The sequence below is a fragment of the Durio zibethinus genome, chromosome 13 (genome assembly GCF_047325235.1).
Source record: "Durio zibethinus cultivar Kanyao isolate XHJ-2024 chromosome 13, ASM4732523v1, whole genome shotgun sequence".
NCBI classification, from domain to species: Eukaryota; Viridiplantae; Streptophyta; class Magnoliopsida; order Malvales; family Malvaceae; genus Durio; species Durio zibethinus.
In genome coordinates this window covers 12,545,520-12,563,514 of record NC_143174.1, presented here as the reverse complement: position 1 = coordinate 12,563,514, position 17,995 = coordinate 12,545,520, and the positions used below count along the sequence as shown (strand labels likewise).

The 17,995-nt window shown below is 28.4% G+C and overlaps 1 protein-coding gene across 1 annotated transcript; it reads left to right on the top strand.

The window, feature by feature from the left end:
• Nucleotides 1-1,141: 1,141 nt before the first annotated feature.
• LOC111303992 (glutamate receptor 2.8-like) lies at nucleotides 1,142-8,615 on the top strand. Its single transcript, XM_022900527.2, has 6 exons — nucleotides 1,142-1,347; nucleotides 2,571-3,913; nucleotides 4,033-4,345; nucleotides 4,451-4,857; nucleotides 4,963-5,441; nucleotides 8,483-8,615. The coding sequence occupies exons 1-6, from the start codon at nucleotides 1,143-1,145 to the stop codon at nucleotides 8,613-8,615; spliced, it is 2,880 nt and encodes a 959-aa protein (XP_022756262.2). The 5' UTR covers nucleotide 1,142.
• The last annotated feature ends 9,380 nt before the right edge of the window (nucleotides 8,616-17,995 follow it).

Genomic DNA, 17,995 nt, shown 5'->3' with positions numbered 1-17,995 from the left:
ATTCTGAAAGACCCGTGGCGCCAGTTGCCTCTGCCAGTCCGCCCCTCTTTGTTGAGAATATTATGGACAACATATGCTACGTTTTATTTGATGATGGTTGACAAGTGAAACAATCGGCAAACAAGCAAGGCAAGAAAATTAGGTTTTTTTGTTAATTTTTACTTTTTTTATTTGTTTTATTTAGATTAATTATTAATTATTAACTTTTACTTCTTATTTAAAAAAAAAAAAAACGTTTATCAAAAGAAATCATACCTTTCGCCAAAACTACATTTGTAGTCTGGTTTGGGGATTAATTACCATCATATTCAGGCAGGAATTTCTTTACTTCAATTTTTTTTACTGAAATTTATCTCAAATATTGTTAAATAGAGACCTTTGGTTGTTTTTTTTTCCAGAGCAGAAGAAACTAACCACATTCTGGCTTTAGATTAGGTCAAGGTAAACGTTGATGACATAAGACAAAATGAATGTCAGTACCAATATTTATCTTCCACTCCTGTAATTTTCCCACTCCTTCACAAGGTAGTCCTATTGCCCCATTATTCCAGCTAATTAGCAACAATTTGTTTCAAAAGTATAATTAGAAATAATATTTTGACCTTTTGACTTTTTTTTTTCAAATTCTTAACCTTTTTTAAATTATTTTTCTTCTTTTTTTTTTTTAAATTGAAAAACCTTTTTCATTTGAAGTTTGAAGGGTCTTTTAAACCTATAATTTGAATTAATACTATAAAAATTAAGTCTTTTTTATTTTTTATTTTTTACATAAAGTCCACGGTTTCAAGACAATGGGAGTAATCAGACAATATAATATATTCAATTAATCACGTGTCTACTGATAATTGGAAAGATTAAATGGAATGGAAGTATCAGAAAATGAATATTATATATATATAAATATATATATATTTATATATCAAAGTTATGTACTCATGTTTCCTTCTCATGCACTGTATTTATTTACTTCTTCACTAGTTTTCAAGTCTGTCATCCTATATATAAACAGTGACATATTGTGTTGTGGGAAACAGCGTTCAAGAGCAGAAGAGAGCTCCAACATGTGGTGGCTTAAGAAATCCATTAATTTCCATCTTCTCATCATCTGTCTGTTGATGGATTTTTTGTTGCTAGATGGGGTGATGGTGACTCAGACTCTAAACAACATCACCACCCCTGTTAAACTCGGTGTGGTTCTTGACTTGGATTCCTTGGTTGGGAAGATCGGGTTGAGTTGCATCAACATGGCTCTCTCAGACTTTTATGCCACTCATCCTCACTATAAAACCAGGGTGGTCTTCACCACCAAGGACTCCAAGGAAGACGTTGTTTCCGCCGCAGCTGCTGGTTCGTTCTCTCTCTCTCTCTCTCTCTCTTTATAAATATGTATAGAGGTGGAGAAGGGCGGCAGGCAGGGGCCATCGCCTCTAAAAATTTTTTTTACAAAAATTAAAAATAAATAAATTACTCAATCTCTCATATTAAAATAAAATATATCATATTTAATATTTTAAAAATAATAGATATAGATCATGAATTTGAGATAATCCCAATAAAAAATTATAGGTTGAATTCAAACTTAAAACTTTTACATTGAAATGAATAAATTTTATCAATTGAGTTAATCTCTCGTTGAGCCCAAAAAAATTCTTTTACATCGTTCTAAACCAATTACCGAGTCTACTAAAACTAATATGCGTTTTCCCTTTATTCAATTCACTGTTTGACCCTCTTTTATTAGGCGGCTTCGTCTCTCTATCTATATATTTGTCAAGGCTGTTACATTTCTCTTTGGAGGCTAATTAAATCAATTACAGTATTAATTTAATGAAGTTTAATAACAATATATATATATATAGTATATTTTTCGAGAAACAATTTTAGAAATATTTAATGATCAAGCAACAAAGCAATTTTTAAAAGCACATCTGCATATAGATCGAGTAAAAGGGAGTGATTTGGTCTTCTTATAGAAAGACTCTTCTTAATTATTTACAGTTAATAGACTTCTTTATATATATATATATATATATATTTTTAATGAAAGACTAATTAAAATCCTAGCTGGAGCTAGAAAGTGAACACCATTTCAGCTGTATTTTAATTCATACTATATATTCCTATCATTTTTGGCCACATACAAATGCAAGGATAAATGTTTGGATTAGTGGAGTACCCCTAAAATTAGGAAATTAAAATATGGCTGTATAGAAGGCAATTGTAATAAATTATTTATATATAAGAACATTTGCCCACTTTGCTCAACACACAACTATATATATATATGTATGTGTGTGTGTGTATGTATGTATGTATGTATGTGGAGAACATATATATATATATATATATTTACAAAAACTCCAATGTTTGACTTGAAAGCTGAAGGGTAATTAAGAAAATATATATTTGTACTAGATTTGATTTTTCTTGTCACTATCTCAGTCTGACCAAGTCTTCAGAATGGTTCTATGTTTAGTTTTTAATGTTTAATTCTTTCTGTTGTAGAGTGTAATGTTAATATTAGGTTTGAAAATTTAGTTTAGAATTTTGCCAATTTGCTTGGTGAACAGCTCTGGACTTGATACGAAACGTACAAGTGCAAGCAATCATAGGGCCAAGAAGTTCAATGCAAGCCAACTTTGTTATCAATCTTGGAAACAAATCTCAGGTTCCCATTGTATCATTCTCTGCAACAAGTCCTTCTCTGACTTCCCTTCAGAGTTCATACTTTTTTCTAGCTGCACAAAGCAGCTCATTTCAAGTGAAAGCGATAAGTGCCATTGTCCAGGCCTTTGAATGGGGAGAAGCTGTACCCATCTACATAGACAACCAGTTTGGAGAGAGCCTCATACCATACTTGACGGATGCCTTACAGGGGATCAACATTCGCGTCCCTTATCTGAGTGTCATTCCTGCGTCAGCTACAGATGACCAAATTGCTGAAGAACTTTACAAGCTAATGACCATGCAAACAAGAGTGTTCATTGTGCACATGACAATGCCTCTTGGCTCTCAGGTTTTGGCCAAAGCAAAAGAGATTGGAATGATGAGTGAAGGGTATGTTTGGATCATGACTGATTCCATGACTACTTGGTGGAGATCGATAGATGCCTCAGCCGTTGATTCCTTGCAAGGGGTTTTAGGTGTAAGGTCTTTTGTTCCCACATCAGAAAAGCTTGAAAGTTTTGAGGTTCGCTGGAAAAGGAAATTCCAGCAAGACAATCCTAATACTACTAATGCTGAATTGAACATGCTTGGACTATGGGCTTATGATGCAACTTTTGCACTGGCAATGGCAATCGAGAAAGCTGGCACTGCGAACCTCCGCTTCAACAAAACAAATATTTCCAGTAGTGGAGCTACAGACCTTGAAACATTGGGAGTCTCACAAAACGGTCCGCGACTTATCCAAGAACTATCAAACACTAAATTCAGAGGTCTTTCAGGAGATTTTCATTTTGTTAATGGGCAGTTACAACCATCAGTGCTTCAGATAGTTAACGTAAATGGAAATGGGGAAAGAAGGGTAGGATTTTGGACACCCAAAAATGGACTTGTAAGAAAATTGGATTTGACAAACACAAGCACAAATTCTACTTCTAAGCCAAAACTTGGACCCATTATATGGCCAGGGGATACTACCATGGTTCCCAGAGGTTGGGAGATCCCAACAAATGGGAAGAAATTGAGAATTGGGGTTCCCGTAAAGGATGGTTTTACTGAATTTCTTGAGGTAGTGTGGGATCCTATCTCTCAGAAAGCAACATCAATTAAAGGGTACTGCATTGATGTTTTCGATGCAGTAATGGCTAAAATGCCTTATGCCGTTCCTTATGAGTATGTTCCATTCGCAACGCCTGAAGGAAAATCTGCTGGTTCTTACAATGACTTAATGGATCAAGTGTACTATGGGGTAAGTCTCCGCATTTAAGCCTTCTCTGTATATTGGTTACTGCTATTATTCACTGGCATGAATTTAATGAATAGCTTTAATTTGTTTTTTCCCATTTGGCAATTGGCTATTATGAACAGAATTATGACGCTGTGGTCGGAGATACAACTATTGTAGCAAACAGGTCATTGTTTGTGGACTTCACATTGCCATACACGGAATCTGGTGTGTCCATGGTCATCCCAATTAGGGACAACAAGAAGAAGAATGCATGGGTTTTTTTGAAGCCTTTGACATGGGACCTCTGGGTAACGAGCGGTTGCTTCTTCGTCTTCATCGGATTTGTCGTTTGGATTCTCGAGCATAGAATAAACGAAGATTTCCGTGGACCCCCTGCACATCAAGTCGGCACCAGCTTCTGGTTCTCCTTCTCAACCATGGTGTTTGCCCATCGTAATGATCCTTTCAACTTTTCAAACTACAAATATGTCAAATTTTCGATACAACAATAGAACCCCATAAATATATTTTTTTTTCTTGAATTGAATAATATCACAGGGGAGACAGTGGTGAGCAATTTGGCTAGATTTGTGGTAATCATATGGTGCTTCGTCGTTCTCGTTCTCACCCAAAGTTACACGGCTAGTTTAACGTCACTTTTAACAGTAGAGCAGCTCCAGCCCACCGTAACTGATATAAATGAGCTCTTGAAGAGAAGGGAGAGTGTTGGTTTGCCGGATGGCTCGTTCGTTGAGGGGATCTTGTTGGGGTTGAAATTCGATAAATTCCAGCTCAAGAAATACAAGTCTCCAGAAGAACTTTATGAACTTTTTGCCAAGGGAAGTACCAATGGCGGTATTTCTGCTGCTCTGGATGAAGTTCCTTATATTAACCTATTTCTTGCAAAACACTGTGGCAAATATACTAAATTAGAAACAACATTTAGAACCGACGGCTTTGGCTTCGTGAGTTCTCTTCTCGGCTGTCAATCTCTCTCTCTCCACCTTCTTCCATCTTCCATATGATATGTTTAATATTTCATGCTCACTTTTTTATTTCCATTTTCTTAGGTCTTCCCTAAAGGTTCCCCTCTTGTAGCAGATGTTTCAAGGGCAATCTTAAATGTTACTCAAGGTGACAAAATGGAACAAATTCAAAACTCATGGCTCAAGAACGAAATTGTTTGTCCTGACTTCGACCCCTCTGTTTCTTCAAAAAGTCTTGGTCTTGAGAGCTTTTGGGGCCTGTTCCTCATTGCTGGGTCTGCATCCATATCAGCGCTCATCTTTTTTGCAGCAATGTTCTTATATGACCAAAGACATTTCTTGTTTCAGTTCCATTCTGAAACTTCAATGTGGAAAAGAATTCGAATTATTTCAAGAATCTTTGACCAGAAAGACCTGAGCTCCCATACTTTTAGAAAAAATGAACTCAGGGATGCAAGCAGCACCTGTAGTGTTCACAGTATAGGTGTTGTTGGAAGCTCCCCGAACACTAACCGCCCGCCAAGTCCATCAAGCTTGTCAAACCAGAGAGACTCTTTAGACTTTGTTTTGGTAGAAAAATAAATAATAGAATAGAAATAATAGAAAGGAAATTTTGATTTTGAAGTTACGAAGAATACTTTCTAATTAAAAGCAATTATAATTTTAGGATACAATAAAACTTCGAACTTTCTAATTAAAAGTAATAAAAATAGTTATATTAAAATATTTATTTATAATAAATGAACATATATAAAATTTTATTCAAATGGTTATGATTATTTATACAATCATGACTTATATGAACAATCATCTATTTATATTGAAATAGTTATAACTATTTGTCATATAATAATTGTTTCTATTCAAATATAATTATTCAAAATATGAATAAAATTAAAAATTAAGTTTATTCACCAATAATTAAGTCTTTCTATCAATGATGCATCACATTCTAAACTACCAACAATCTCCCATTAATTTGGAATGTTAGTGCTTAATTTTTAATCTTTCACACAAATAAATATTATAAACATAAGAAGGTATCTATTGATTTAAATCTTCAATTAGTGTATGTACCCTAGAATTCTAACAAAGTTGATGGTGTCTACAATTTAAATTTCAACTCCTAATGTTAAAATTGAAGATGTAACACAGAATATTTATTTTTTTGTCAGAGGTTTATAACTGATTTAGCATTTTTATGACTATGTACTGATCCTATTCATAAACATTTATAAGAGAGACCCAAAATTTTTTTGTTGAAACAGTACTACTTCTATGCTTATACAGGTTGAGTTTCTGTGATATCTCTATTGGTTTAGACATTTAAATAATAAAACTCCATTAACAGCACAAGAACTCATCCTCCCCACATAATGGACTACACTAGTTTCTAAAATTTGAATGGGTTTTACTAGTATTTAACAGATATATAATAATAACTTCTTTTTACCCATTCAACTTTGTAATTAAAAGTTACTAATTCAAAGTTCGGTTCTAATTATTTGTGTCTAATAGTAAGGGTTTAAACCCATTCTACTTGTAGTACTACTAATCAAATATCTTAGAATTCAATTTTGTTTTATAGTAATTACCACCACTTAAGATGAAATCTCTAATATAATCATTTCATAGGTTAATATGTCTAAACTTGTCATTTTGTATATAATTTATATGCTCTAGACATTGTTGCATTATTATTGTCATTTTAAGAAATATTTAGTATTGGTTGTGACCACAGCTCTATACTTATAAATATATCTTTAATACAATTATACTTTTAGTAAAATTGGATAAACTTAATGAATAAAGCAAGGCATTTTTTCCTTTCAAGATATTTAAGGACTTTTTTATAATTTTACTTTAATAAGTTGTACTAAACTTATTAGCTTACAACACTAAAATTATACTAAAATTACAACACTAAACTTATTTGCTCATAAAATTATACTAAAATCTTATAATACTATGGTGGTAATATTTATTTTTTTATTCTTATCACCCCCACAATATGCAAATATGCATTCTTTTATTAAAGAATGTCCCATTCAATTATCAATATATCATATATACTTAATCAAATTACCATTTCATTTATCTTTTCATATTTGAAGGTTTTTTTTTTTTTTTAGTTTAAGTAGGAGGTTTCCCAAATCCTCCTTTATTTAAAAATTACTAGCAAATATTCTATATCATAAGTTTTTTATGAAAATTTCAAAACTTTTATATGTTAACTCAATATAATAGTATTTATCAATAAATATAATGTCAAATATAACCACCCTCAAAATTATTTTCTTTTAGTAAATTCATGCTTCTATAGTCTCCTTTTGAGACTTTCATACTAACTCATGTATACTTGTAAAATTATTTTATCATGGACACTAAAGTGATATCCACCATGGTTTATGTCATTATGAGCAACCTTAATTTCATGTATAACAATACAATATTATATATAAAATTTGTGTCCAAATTATCAAATAGTTGAAACTTTCCACCCAATAAATAGAAAATGTTTTAACTAGTTACAAAAAATTATATAATTTCTCCAATTGAATTGAAGTTATCTTAGATAATATGTTTATTTCTAGTATAACATAAACAAAATCAACAAGAAATAATAGTTGAAACAACATTATATAAATGAGATAATATGAATCATACATTATTCTCTTGTTAATAAAATGCAATTATGGAATATGACCATAAAATATGATTTTATGATAAGAACATACATACTTGCTTTCTTTTTCGAAAAGATTTATAAATACACAAATTCTTTTATATCTTAAAATAATTCTTGAGAATTTTCTCGCTTTAATTTGATAACCATAGTCTTAACAAAATATAACAAGGCTATAAAATATTCATAATCAAAGCTAACAAGTACTCCGTATCCATTTTATGCTTATGACCATTCAATATCTTGATCAAGAAGATCCACATATGATATATAAAATCATGAATCATAAATTAAATAATTTAATTCAAAATCAAAAAATAAAAAAGAATACTCAATAAAAAAGCAAAAATTAATAAGACTCAATATCTTTTATGAATTAATAATCGTCAATTTTTTTAGTAGAATATGAAAACTAGAAAGATAGTAACAAGAAATTTGTCTTATGTTTAGTATTTATTTCACCAAGAAATCATTTGGATAATTGAAGCTTTCCAAGCATGTTTCAAAAGTCGATTTTGTCAGATTTGCCAATTTCTTTTCCTTTTATCTCCTTCAAGCAAAACATGAATTTCACATAATTGCACAATTTCTTAAAGGCAATTATGCCTTTAGGATACAACAAAGTCTCAACTCTCCAATCAAAAGTAATAAAAATGGCTATACTAAACGATTTATTTTATAATGAATGAACAGACAAATTTTATTCAAATAGTTATGACCATTTTTACAATCATGACTTATATGATCAATCATCTATATATATTCAAATAATTATAATCATTTGTCATATAATAATTATTTTTGTTCAAACATAATTATTTATAATATAAATAAAATTAATACAAAAATTAAGTTTATTCACCAATTGTTAAGTCTTTCTATCCAATGTGGGATAAACCATATTCTAAACTACCAACATGTTTTCATTGTAAAACGAGGAAGCATTACTATGCAACATGATGTGACTCCAACAAGTTCAACATCTTCAGATATATTCCCATCACCAAAAAGATCTTTTACTGAACTTGCTAATTATAGGCATGACCCATGAGTAGAATTGATTAAGACTAGCATGATAGAGTCAAAAATTTTTTGTTTTGCTATCTCTATTTATCAGTTTTATATTTAAAATTTTACTTAATTTAAAAAACTAAAAAAGAAGATGAAAGACAAAAAGCCAAATGAAGGTGATGTGTGGATATCTTAATTGACCTTTTTTTTCACAAAATTTATCTAATTAGAAAAATAAAAACCAAAAATATCAAAAAAATTAAAAAGGAAAAAGCAAATAAAAAGAGTTAATAGAGGTCACCACATGGACATCCCATTAAACTTAAAATATTAATTTTATAAATTAAGATATCAAATAATAATTTTATTAAAATAATATATAATAAATTTAATAATATAATATACTAGAGCCATGCTCGCCCTACTCGACGAGGCTATATGTAAAGATGGATTTAGACAAGTATAAACCAATAATGTCAAGTGTTTATTTTTGGCTTTGGTTTATTGTCACATTATAATCTGATTGGAAACTATTTCTATTAATGATAAAAGATTTTGAATCATGGCAAAAAGTTACTTTTAAGAGAGCAATGTATAACAAAAGAAATGTTAGGTTAAGTATAAACTAAATATGTCAGTGCAATAATAGGCGTGCTAACACTTTTAATTCTAAATATATCAAAACATAAAGTCAATAGCAATAATAGACATGGTCAATCAGTTGACTTTGTTTAAATCTTATAAGTTTTATTAATCGAAATCATAGAATTTCAAAAAGTTTCTAATCATAGTAATTATATTTTTCTACAATGTAGCATATATAGTATGTAGAGTAATTATAATCTCATAATTTAATCTTTGGCCATACATAAGATTGGCAAAATCATGTTGATGATGATAATGACAATGTGTGTGTGTGTATAAATAATATAGTAAAATCATTGTGCACATGTTGACCCACCTTTTATCTCTTCTAAAGCCATATGTTTTTTTTTTTACTACTTTATGAATTCTTTTACGTTTTTAATTTTTTTTTTTTGTTATCTTTAGTATAAGTCTTACTTATAAAATATGAGATAAGTAAGCAATAAAACCTCAAAGATAAATATAAAGGCAAAACCTAACCTACCTTTGAAAACTCTTGAGAAATTAAATTGGCTAAATTTGAAAAATGCAAAGCATATTATATATTAGAAAAACAAAAATGCCTATTCTTGATGAAAATCTGAAGTATAATTCTAAGCCAACCCCATTTCATAGTAATAGTATAATTTTCTCTAGTAACCTTGATAGAGCAAACAACACACCAACACCTAGTAAGAGAAAAAAAGGAGAGAATAAAATTGGAAATAGTATATATTTAGCTTCATGAGGTGTTCATCGAAATTTGAGATAATCATAAATTAGTTGACAACATAACAAATCACAACAAAGACCACCAATAGTAAGCATACCTCTAAATGCATGCAAAAAATGACTTGAAAATCGATTATTGAAATTTGCATGATGAGACTACCAATATCTTGTAGGCCACACATTGTATCCCAATGCTAGTCTTACTTTGGAGTAACTTTTAAACCACTATTCTAGTCAAGATATCTAATAATTATGATAGATGAATCAGCGTCTATTACAAGAGAATTTTTATGAACTAGGGAAGAAAAGCAAATCTCTCATCAATATTACATGAAAAAATGTGTTAGCATTCATTACCTATTTCTAGTCACTAAACTCAAATAGACTATCATGGTGCTATATCCTAGAACCATTAATAAATAACACTAAAAAACAAATCAATGAAATTAAAAGTAGTAATTAATCATGCATTTCACTAGAATTACACATTAATTATTAACATTGATTGGATTATAAAAACTTGATCATGCGGGATTTTAACTATACTAATAGAGATTTTATGACACAATACGAAAATGAATATTTAGCAATAGTCAAAATCATTACTAAATATCTATTTATTGTTGTTAAAATTATTTTGAAATGATTTTTTGTCATTGTGGCGTCATTGCTTTTAATCCCATTGTTTAAAAGTTAACACAACAATTTATAGTGTCATTGATAAAAACAAATATTATAACAACTTTTAGTTGTTGCCATATAAACCATATATTCATAACAATAAAATTTTTTGGTTGTCAAAATTTACATAACATTATTATTATGGTTGCAAAAAATTATTTGTAATAATATTTTTTTGGATGTCAATTTTTTACATAACGATAAAATGTAGTTGTTAAAAAATTATTTTGCAATGACAAATAACATTGCATAAGCTTCATTTGGCAATCATATAATTTCGTTATTAAAACTGTGACATAACAATATTATTTTTGTTACATAAAATATTTTGTAATGATAACACAACATTGTTTTAACTTTTTCAGCAACTATAGAATTTGGCTACAAATACTCTTACGTAACCATATGATTGTTGTTATATAACATATTTTGTAATGATTAAATATTGTTTGTTAAATTACTTTTTAGCAACCATAAAAGTTTATTATAAAAACTCTTAAGTAACAATATTATTTTAGTTATATAACATATTTTGTAAAGATTAAATGTCATTTTAATTTCATTTTAGCAACTATAAAATTTGGTTATAAAAACTTTATTTGTAACAATATTATTTTGATTACATAAAATATTTTGTAACGATTAAATGTCATCATTTTAATTGCCTTTTAACAACAAAAAAATTTGGTTACAAAAACCTTTTTTGTAATAATATTATTTTTATGACCTTATTACTTGTTGCAATATTTTTCATATGTAGTTGCTAATAATGTTTTTTGTTACCAATCATAAAATAATTTAATTTATTATTTTATTCATAAATATAATAAAAAAATATTTACAATAAGTCATCTCACATTTACAACAAGTCTAGCCATTAGAAATCAATAAATTCATTGGTTACTTTATGCTTTGATATTGATTTTTTTCGATCATATACCCTGAAACATTGGGCCACCTTTACACCTCCTTTATCCCAACATTTCTTGGATTGAAGAAACATACTAGGCTATGACCTGTAGGTGGATTCAGTGATGACATGATCACTAAGGCTCTTAATGCTTTCCAAGCTTTGCCGTCTTGAGAGGTTTCGTCTTTATGGAAGAGCCCCGCTAGAATGCCTCTTAGGAAAGGAAAACCATACCTCAATGAGTTCATACCATGCTTAATACCATTGCCATTACCCTTAAGTAACTGCAAATACTTGATCTCTTGATTTTTTTTATGATGGTTTCTTTGAAAAATGCAACCTGCAAGATCAATAGAAGATCAAATGCTAAATGACATATTAAATGGTCTGAAAAGGTTAAAATCTTCTTCAAGAAAGATAAAATTCTAGTAAAAATCTTAAGCTATAGCAAAAGCAAGATTTCCTCCTAACCAAAGTGATTACATCTTATCTAGGGCTAAGGAAGAGAAACCCTAAATATCTCCTCAAATTAAAAAAGAATAAAATTTTTGTAAATAGGTAGGTTCATGTATATGTTTGGCAAAATAAAGGATAACAGAAAGTTAAAAATGCAAACTAGATGATGGTGCTATAAGGATGCCAATTGATGGGCTCATTAATGAAAGTGACATTTTCATGATCCAATTTTAGATTGTAACTTTGTGGTTTGTCCATTGCCATAGAAATAGAATAATAAAGGTAGTAACAATTTTTGCTTAAGTACAAAACCACAGTCAAATTGAACATAAGTTGCTAATTCAAGTAACCTAAGGTGATTCAGAGAAAGTAAATAATTGGTGAACCTTAACATTCAATGAATGAATAAATGATCAAAAAGCAACTATAAAATGTTGATAAGAGTTTGATAAAGACCATACATGAAAAAACAAACCTTTCATGTAGAAGTAATAAAACACAAAAATTTAAAGAGTACTTAAGTCCATAATAAGATAATTTGTCTCTGCCAGTCAATATCACCTACACCAACAAGCAAAAATCCAATCACGATGTCCTAACCAAATAAATTATAAATAAGATAAGTCAAATCAAATGCATTGCAAATCATATGTAATGACATTGACTATCATATTAACAACATTTTCCAACATTTTACACTTATCAAATCATGCCATTAACACGCTCTTATTCTTGCTATGGTCTATTAACAAAATGAAGAAACATGGTAAATGCCCAAATAAACAAGTTTTAGGGGAATTCATAAAACTATATAGCAATGAGTAAACTTTTCCTATAACATACCACAATCATTTAGAGAATGCAAAACGCGCCACGAAATTCATGGTGTTATGATCATTCATCATAAAGCAAATCGAAATGGTATCCACTTTTCACCATTATAAAAAACAACAAACAAACTAATTTGAGTTTTCACTTGGCTAGTGTGGTATTAGTAAGTCGAAGCAATACGCATCAAATTTATGAAAGTATTTTCTATCAATTCACGCAATAGATGCTTCAATTAGTTAATTTAACTAAATTTTTTTTTAAAACCCCCCAAATTAAATCTTTACCTAAATTTCTTATATCTAATTGACATAAAAATTTAGATGATGCAAAGCTAATTCAAGAATAATGATGATAAATTTATAGGGGAGAATGCAATAAAATGACATAAAAACATCAAAAGTAGCAAAAATTCATACATTGATTTAGGTAGATTTAAAAGTAATACTCACCTCGTCGGCAATTAGTGTAATAAGAGCTAAGTTGCTAGCGAGGATTTGAGCTCTATAAGCCATTGATAAAATTTTCAACTAAAAAACTCACAATAACAAAAAAAAAAAAAAAATCAAGGACGGGCATGTAAAGATGGCTTCAAAGCTACGGCCTCTTATTTTAGATTTTGGAAATAATATGATAAGACAAAGAAATCTTTCTCATATGGATTGCATGTTCCTACTTTCGGCATTCTATTTGAAGATTTTCGTGAATTTGCTGAGGCCGATTAGATTCTAATGAAACTTTACCAAATGATACCGATACACTAATTTTGAGTAAAGAAACATTACCCATTAAAATGACAATGTTTCTCTACTCAAAATCTTCTCATATATATTTTTCTTTTTGGCCAAGAAATTGTCAGGGATTTTATGTGAAAATTAGGGTAGTTAAAATATGTTTGACCTATTTGCCTATTTTTTCCTTAGCTAAAAAACCCCTCTAAAGACAAAATAAAACTGTAGTTTATTTATGTCCAAATTGAAATAGAATTCATATTATTTTTAGTAAATTGCATCCATATTTGTATAATATTTTTATTTTTATTTTTACTTTTAAAATTTAATTTTTTTACAATCTTTTAAAATTATACTAAAATTCATTTATTTTATTAACCATCTTTAAAATATAGATGTTCACATGATAAAAAAAAAAATGTACTCATTTAATTTATGTGTTAAAATTTATGTCATTTTAACAAAAATATGACATTAACATGACATATTTTATTGAATATTTAAAAATAATTAATTAAAATGAATAAATTTTGAATATTTTAAAAAATTAAATTTTAAAATAATGAATTCAAATAGAACCTTATATATTTTGAATTCATTGATAACATTTAATAAGTTTTGATAGAAAATAAAAGAAATATTTTGAATTAATTCAAATTTTCATTTAAAAAAATTAAATAAGTTCCGTTATACTTAATTCAATTTTAAAATTTGAATTTTATATTGAAGATGGTGAAAGAAAAATGTTTATATATAGTAGTTATGTTAACAAAATGGGTTTTATATTTAAATTTAAAAGCATATAAAAGGCAAGTCAATTAGTCTTAAAAGATTAATTAAAGAGAATATTAATTGGTCAATTTTCAATTAATGTTTTTTACTTTTGACAGGTAACATGGAAAGCTAGCATATTACCTAAAAATTGAAATTGAGGAAAAAAATATAGAATTTAAGTTAATGTGAGACATGGAAAGAAAATTAATGTCTTGTTTTTTTCACATCTTGATAAGTCAATTAAAAATGAAATGAAATAAATATAATTTATTATGTGTGTTAGCTCAAGTGTAGGTAGTAATCTAATAAGGTGTTTTTTGAATTTTCTCCAAATTTTTTCCAAAAAAATATATTTCAATAAAGTTGAATGGAAAATAAAAATCAATAAAAATTTTGATGGAAATTTGATGATAATAACAATAATAAAGAAAATTAAAACACATATAATCAACATTGAAAATAAAAAGAGTAGGAATAGAGATATCAAACATAAAAATCTAAAGAAGTTTGGTCATTCTCCAAAGACACCTACATCCTCTTCTTAGCCTCATTTGCTAAGGAGTTCAATTCACTACTTGAAGAAATTCTTATAAGAAGCAATCCCTATCTTTTCTAGGCTTAAGATAGCAACCTCTACCCTTTGTAAGATTTTACCCAATATCACTACAAAGCTTTCAAGAGAATATCTCATCTATTGCTTTCTAACCCCAAGAATATACCACACTTTTTGCTTTCTAATATCTTTTGAATACAAAGGCTTTTGTAAACTATTAAATACCTCTCAAAGGTTGAGTGTTTACCTAATTTAGATATAAGGAATGATGAATGAAAAAAAATAATAAACTTAGATACAACAAATACAAAGATATAAACTTTGAAGCTTTAAAACTCTTAATTTTCTAAAAAGATATGAATGTATGGCTTGTTGGTGCTTTCTCTTTTCTTTCTCTGAGCTTCAATGGTGTGTTGGAATACCCTATTTATAGAGAAAATTTTTTTGGCGTAGTTGGGAATGCTTGGGAAATGAAAACACATGTTTTTCTCATTTGAAAGCAGTCATTAAAGTCTTTTTGGAATGAGGGGATCAATATGGTATATTAGGGGATCGATTGGGCATTGAATTTCACTCAAAATATGATCGTTACAGCAGACTAGATCGATCCAATATATTAAGAGATCAATCGAGTCAAGCTAGTTTTGCATACAGAGTGATTCTGGATGAACTGTACTGTTGGTTGTTTTATGTTTTACACTTTTACTTACTAATGTGATCATATCTTGAGTTATACAATTCCAAAGCAAAAACCACTTGAAGTTTTAGAAACTATACTTAAGGGGCTTTCTATCATATAAAATTCATCATCTAATTCAATGTATAAAAATAATAGTGAATTTTCAAATCTACACCTTGTGCAATTTTTAGACAACTACATATTTTTTTGTAAAAATTCAAAATCTTTTCTTAAAAAACTTGGATTTTGATTTTGTTTAATCCATTAGAAAGTAGACTTAAAGAGCTTTCCAAATATATAAAATTCAAATATTAAAACGTTGTGAATTAATATAAAAAATAAAATAAGTTCAATGTTGAAAAACTTTGTTCTTATAAAACAATTTTCTTAAAATAATCAATTTCTCAAAACCAATATTATCAAAATTGTATTGAGTCTAAAATGAATAAATTCAGTTTAAAAACAACAATCAAACTTGCATTGAAGTTCAAATAAATAATCTTTAAAAGATAGCTTTGGTTTGAGAAATACAAAAATATAAAAAAAGGTTTGTTTAGCCTTTGAAAAACATATTATTTATTTAGTACCAAAAATAATAAAATTTAAGAATATGTACTAAATAAATCTTTTTCAAAATCTTAATCAAGCTTATTTAGCTTGATTTTTGTCATTTCAAAATAAGGATCAAATCAAGGCTAACAATTTTTCTCTTTTGATATGGCAAAACTTAAAGATAACTTTGTTTAATGAAAAACTTTCTTTGAAATATTTAAGATTTTTGAAATCCATTTTGAAAACTCCCCCTTAAACAATGTATTCTTCATCCTAATCCAACATACATATATGTTAAAGCATATATATTTATTAAGCACACACATATATAAATTTGTATATGAATACAAATTTGTTCGTAAAATATTTCTCCCCCTTTTCATCATAGCAAAAAGGCATAACAAATATTCACAAAAGCCATTAGCAAATATTCACAAATTCTCCCCCTTTTTGCCAAAGCAAAAGAAAGAGATCAATTTAAGGCATGGCATAAACTGCAAGTGAAAATAATTTCAAGAACATAATGAATACATGTATTCAAGTGTAATATGCATAATAAAGTTCATATACATGTATTCAATCACAACCATACAAATGAATAAATTGTATCCAATTTAAACAATATAGCACAAAAAAATTCATTCAAATTGACTACAAGAAACATAAGTAAAAAGATAATAGAATGTTATGAATGCAACTTATAAATCATGTTTTCATAGATTGTGCTTAGAACCTAAAACATCAATAGCAATTAAGCATAAATTCAAGCACATATATTCATGTTCATACTAAATCTTAATGATTTGTTATCATAAAGGATACCAATTATTATCACAAAACAAATCATTTTAATCAAAGTAAAATTGTATTCTAAGATTTCTCTTTTTTTTCAAAATAAGAAGTGATCAATTTAAGGCACACACAATTTTGTATAAAAGGTACAAGCTATATCAAGGATAGGCATATATACAAGCATCCATGAAAGTTTAAAAGATTTTTAGCAATTTTGTCCAACAACTTTAAAAAATCACACATACTTCAAGCATATGAAAGATTCAATCAATAAATCTAAAATGATAAAAGCAATCTTTCATATGTATATCCTATCCAATTAAATTCTCAACAAGAACCATAGTTCATATGCATATAATAAAGCATGAGTACAAATGAGCAATGAGGTTCCATCATCATGTTATGACAAAAATTATGCAAGCATAATTTTCCTAACATGATGAAAACAAATGCTATAGAAAAGAAATAATAAAAGCATAATCGTTCAAATATATTTTAAATTATTTGAATGCATAGCAATATACTTAATCCAAACATATGCAAGTATTCAAACATAATTCAATCAAAATCATACAAGTTTATGCAAAAACATTTCAAATAATATATAGCATTATACCAAAAAAGATATAAACATTTAGATATAATGTGGTACATGCTATCTCAATGATCTCAATCGATGAATATGTACAAAAAATTTTAAATCATAAGTTCATAGTCTATGACTCAAAGCCATTTAAAGATCAAGAAATCAATATAGTCAACTATAGTCATGTTCAAAGATTCATCTTAAACAAATATTCATGCATTAAAACTATTAATCTCATCAAAACAATTAAGAACTAGGCATGAATATCAATGAAGGTGAATTAATCAATCCAAGCTTTCAAGAATATTAAAACAATCTCTATCAAACAGTTTGGTGACTAATTTAAGCAATGTGTTCATATATTAAACTACAAAATGATATATTTGCACATAATCTCTCATGAAAAACCTTTAAAGCATTTGAATTAATAACATTTATGTTTATCCTTTTCAAGTTTTGTTGTTGTGCTCATTTAAGTTGAATGAGGCTTTGAATCCTCCATTCCACATCATTGGATCAAGT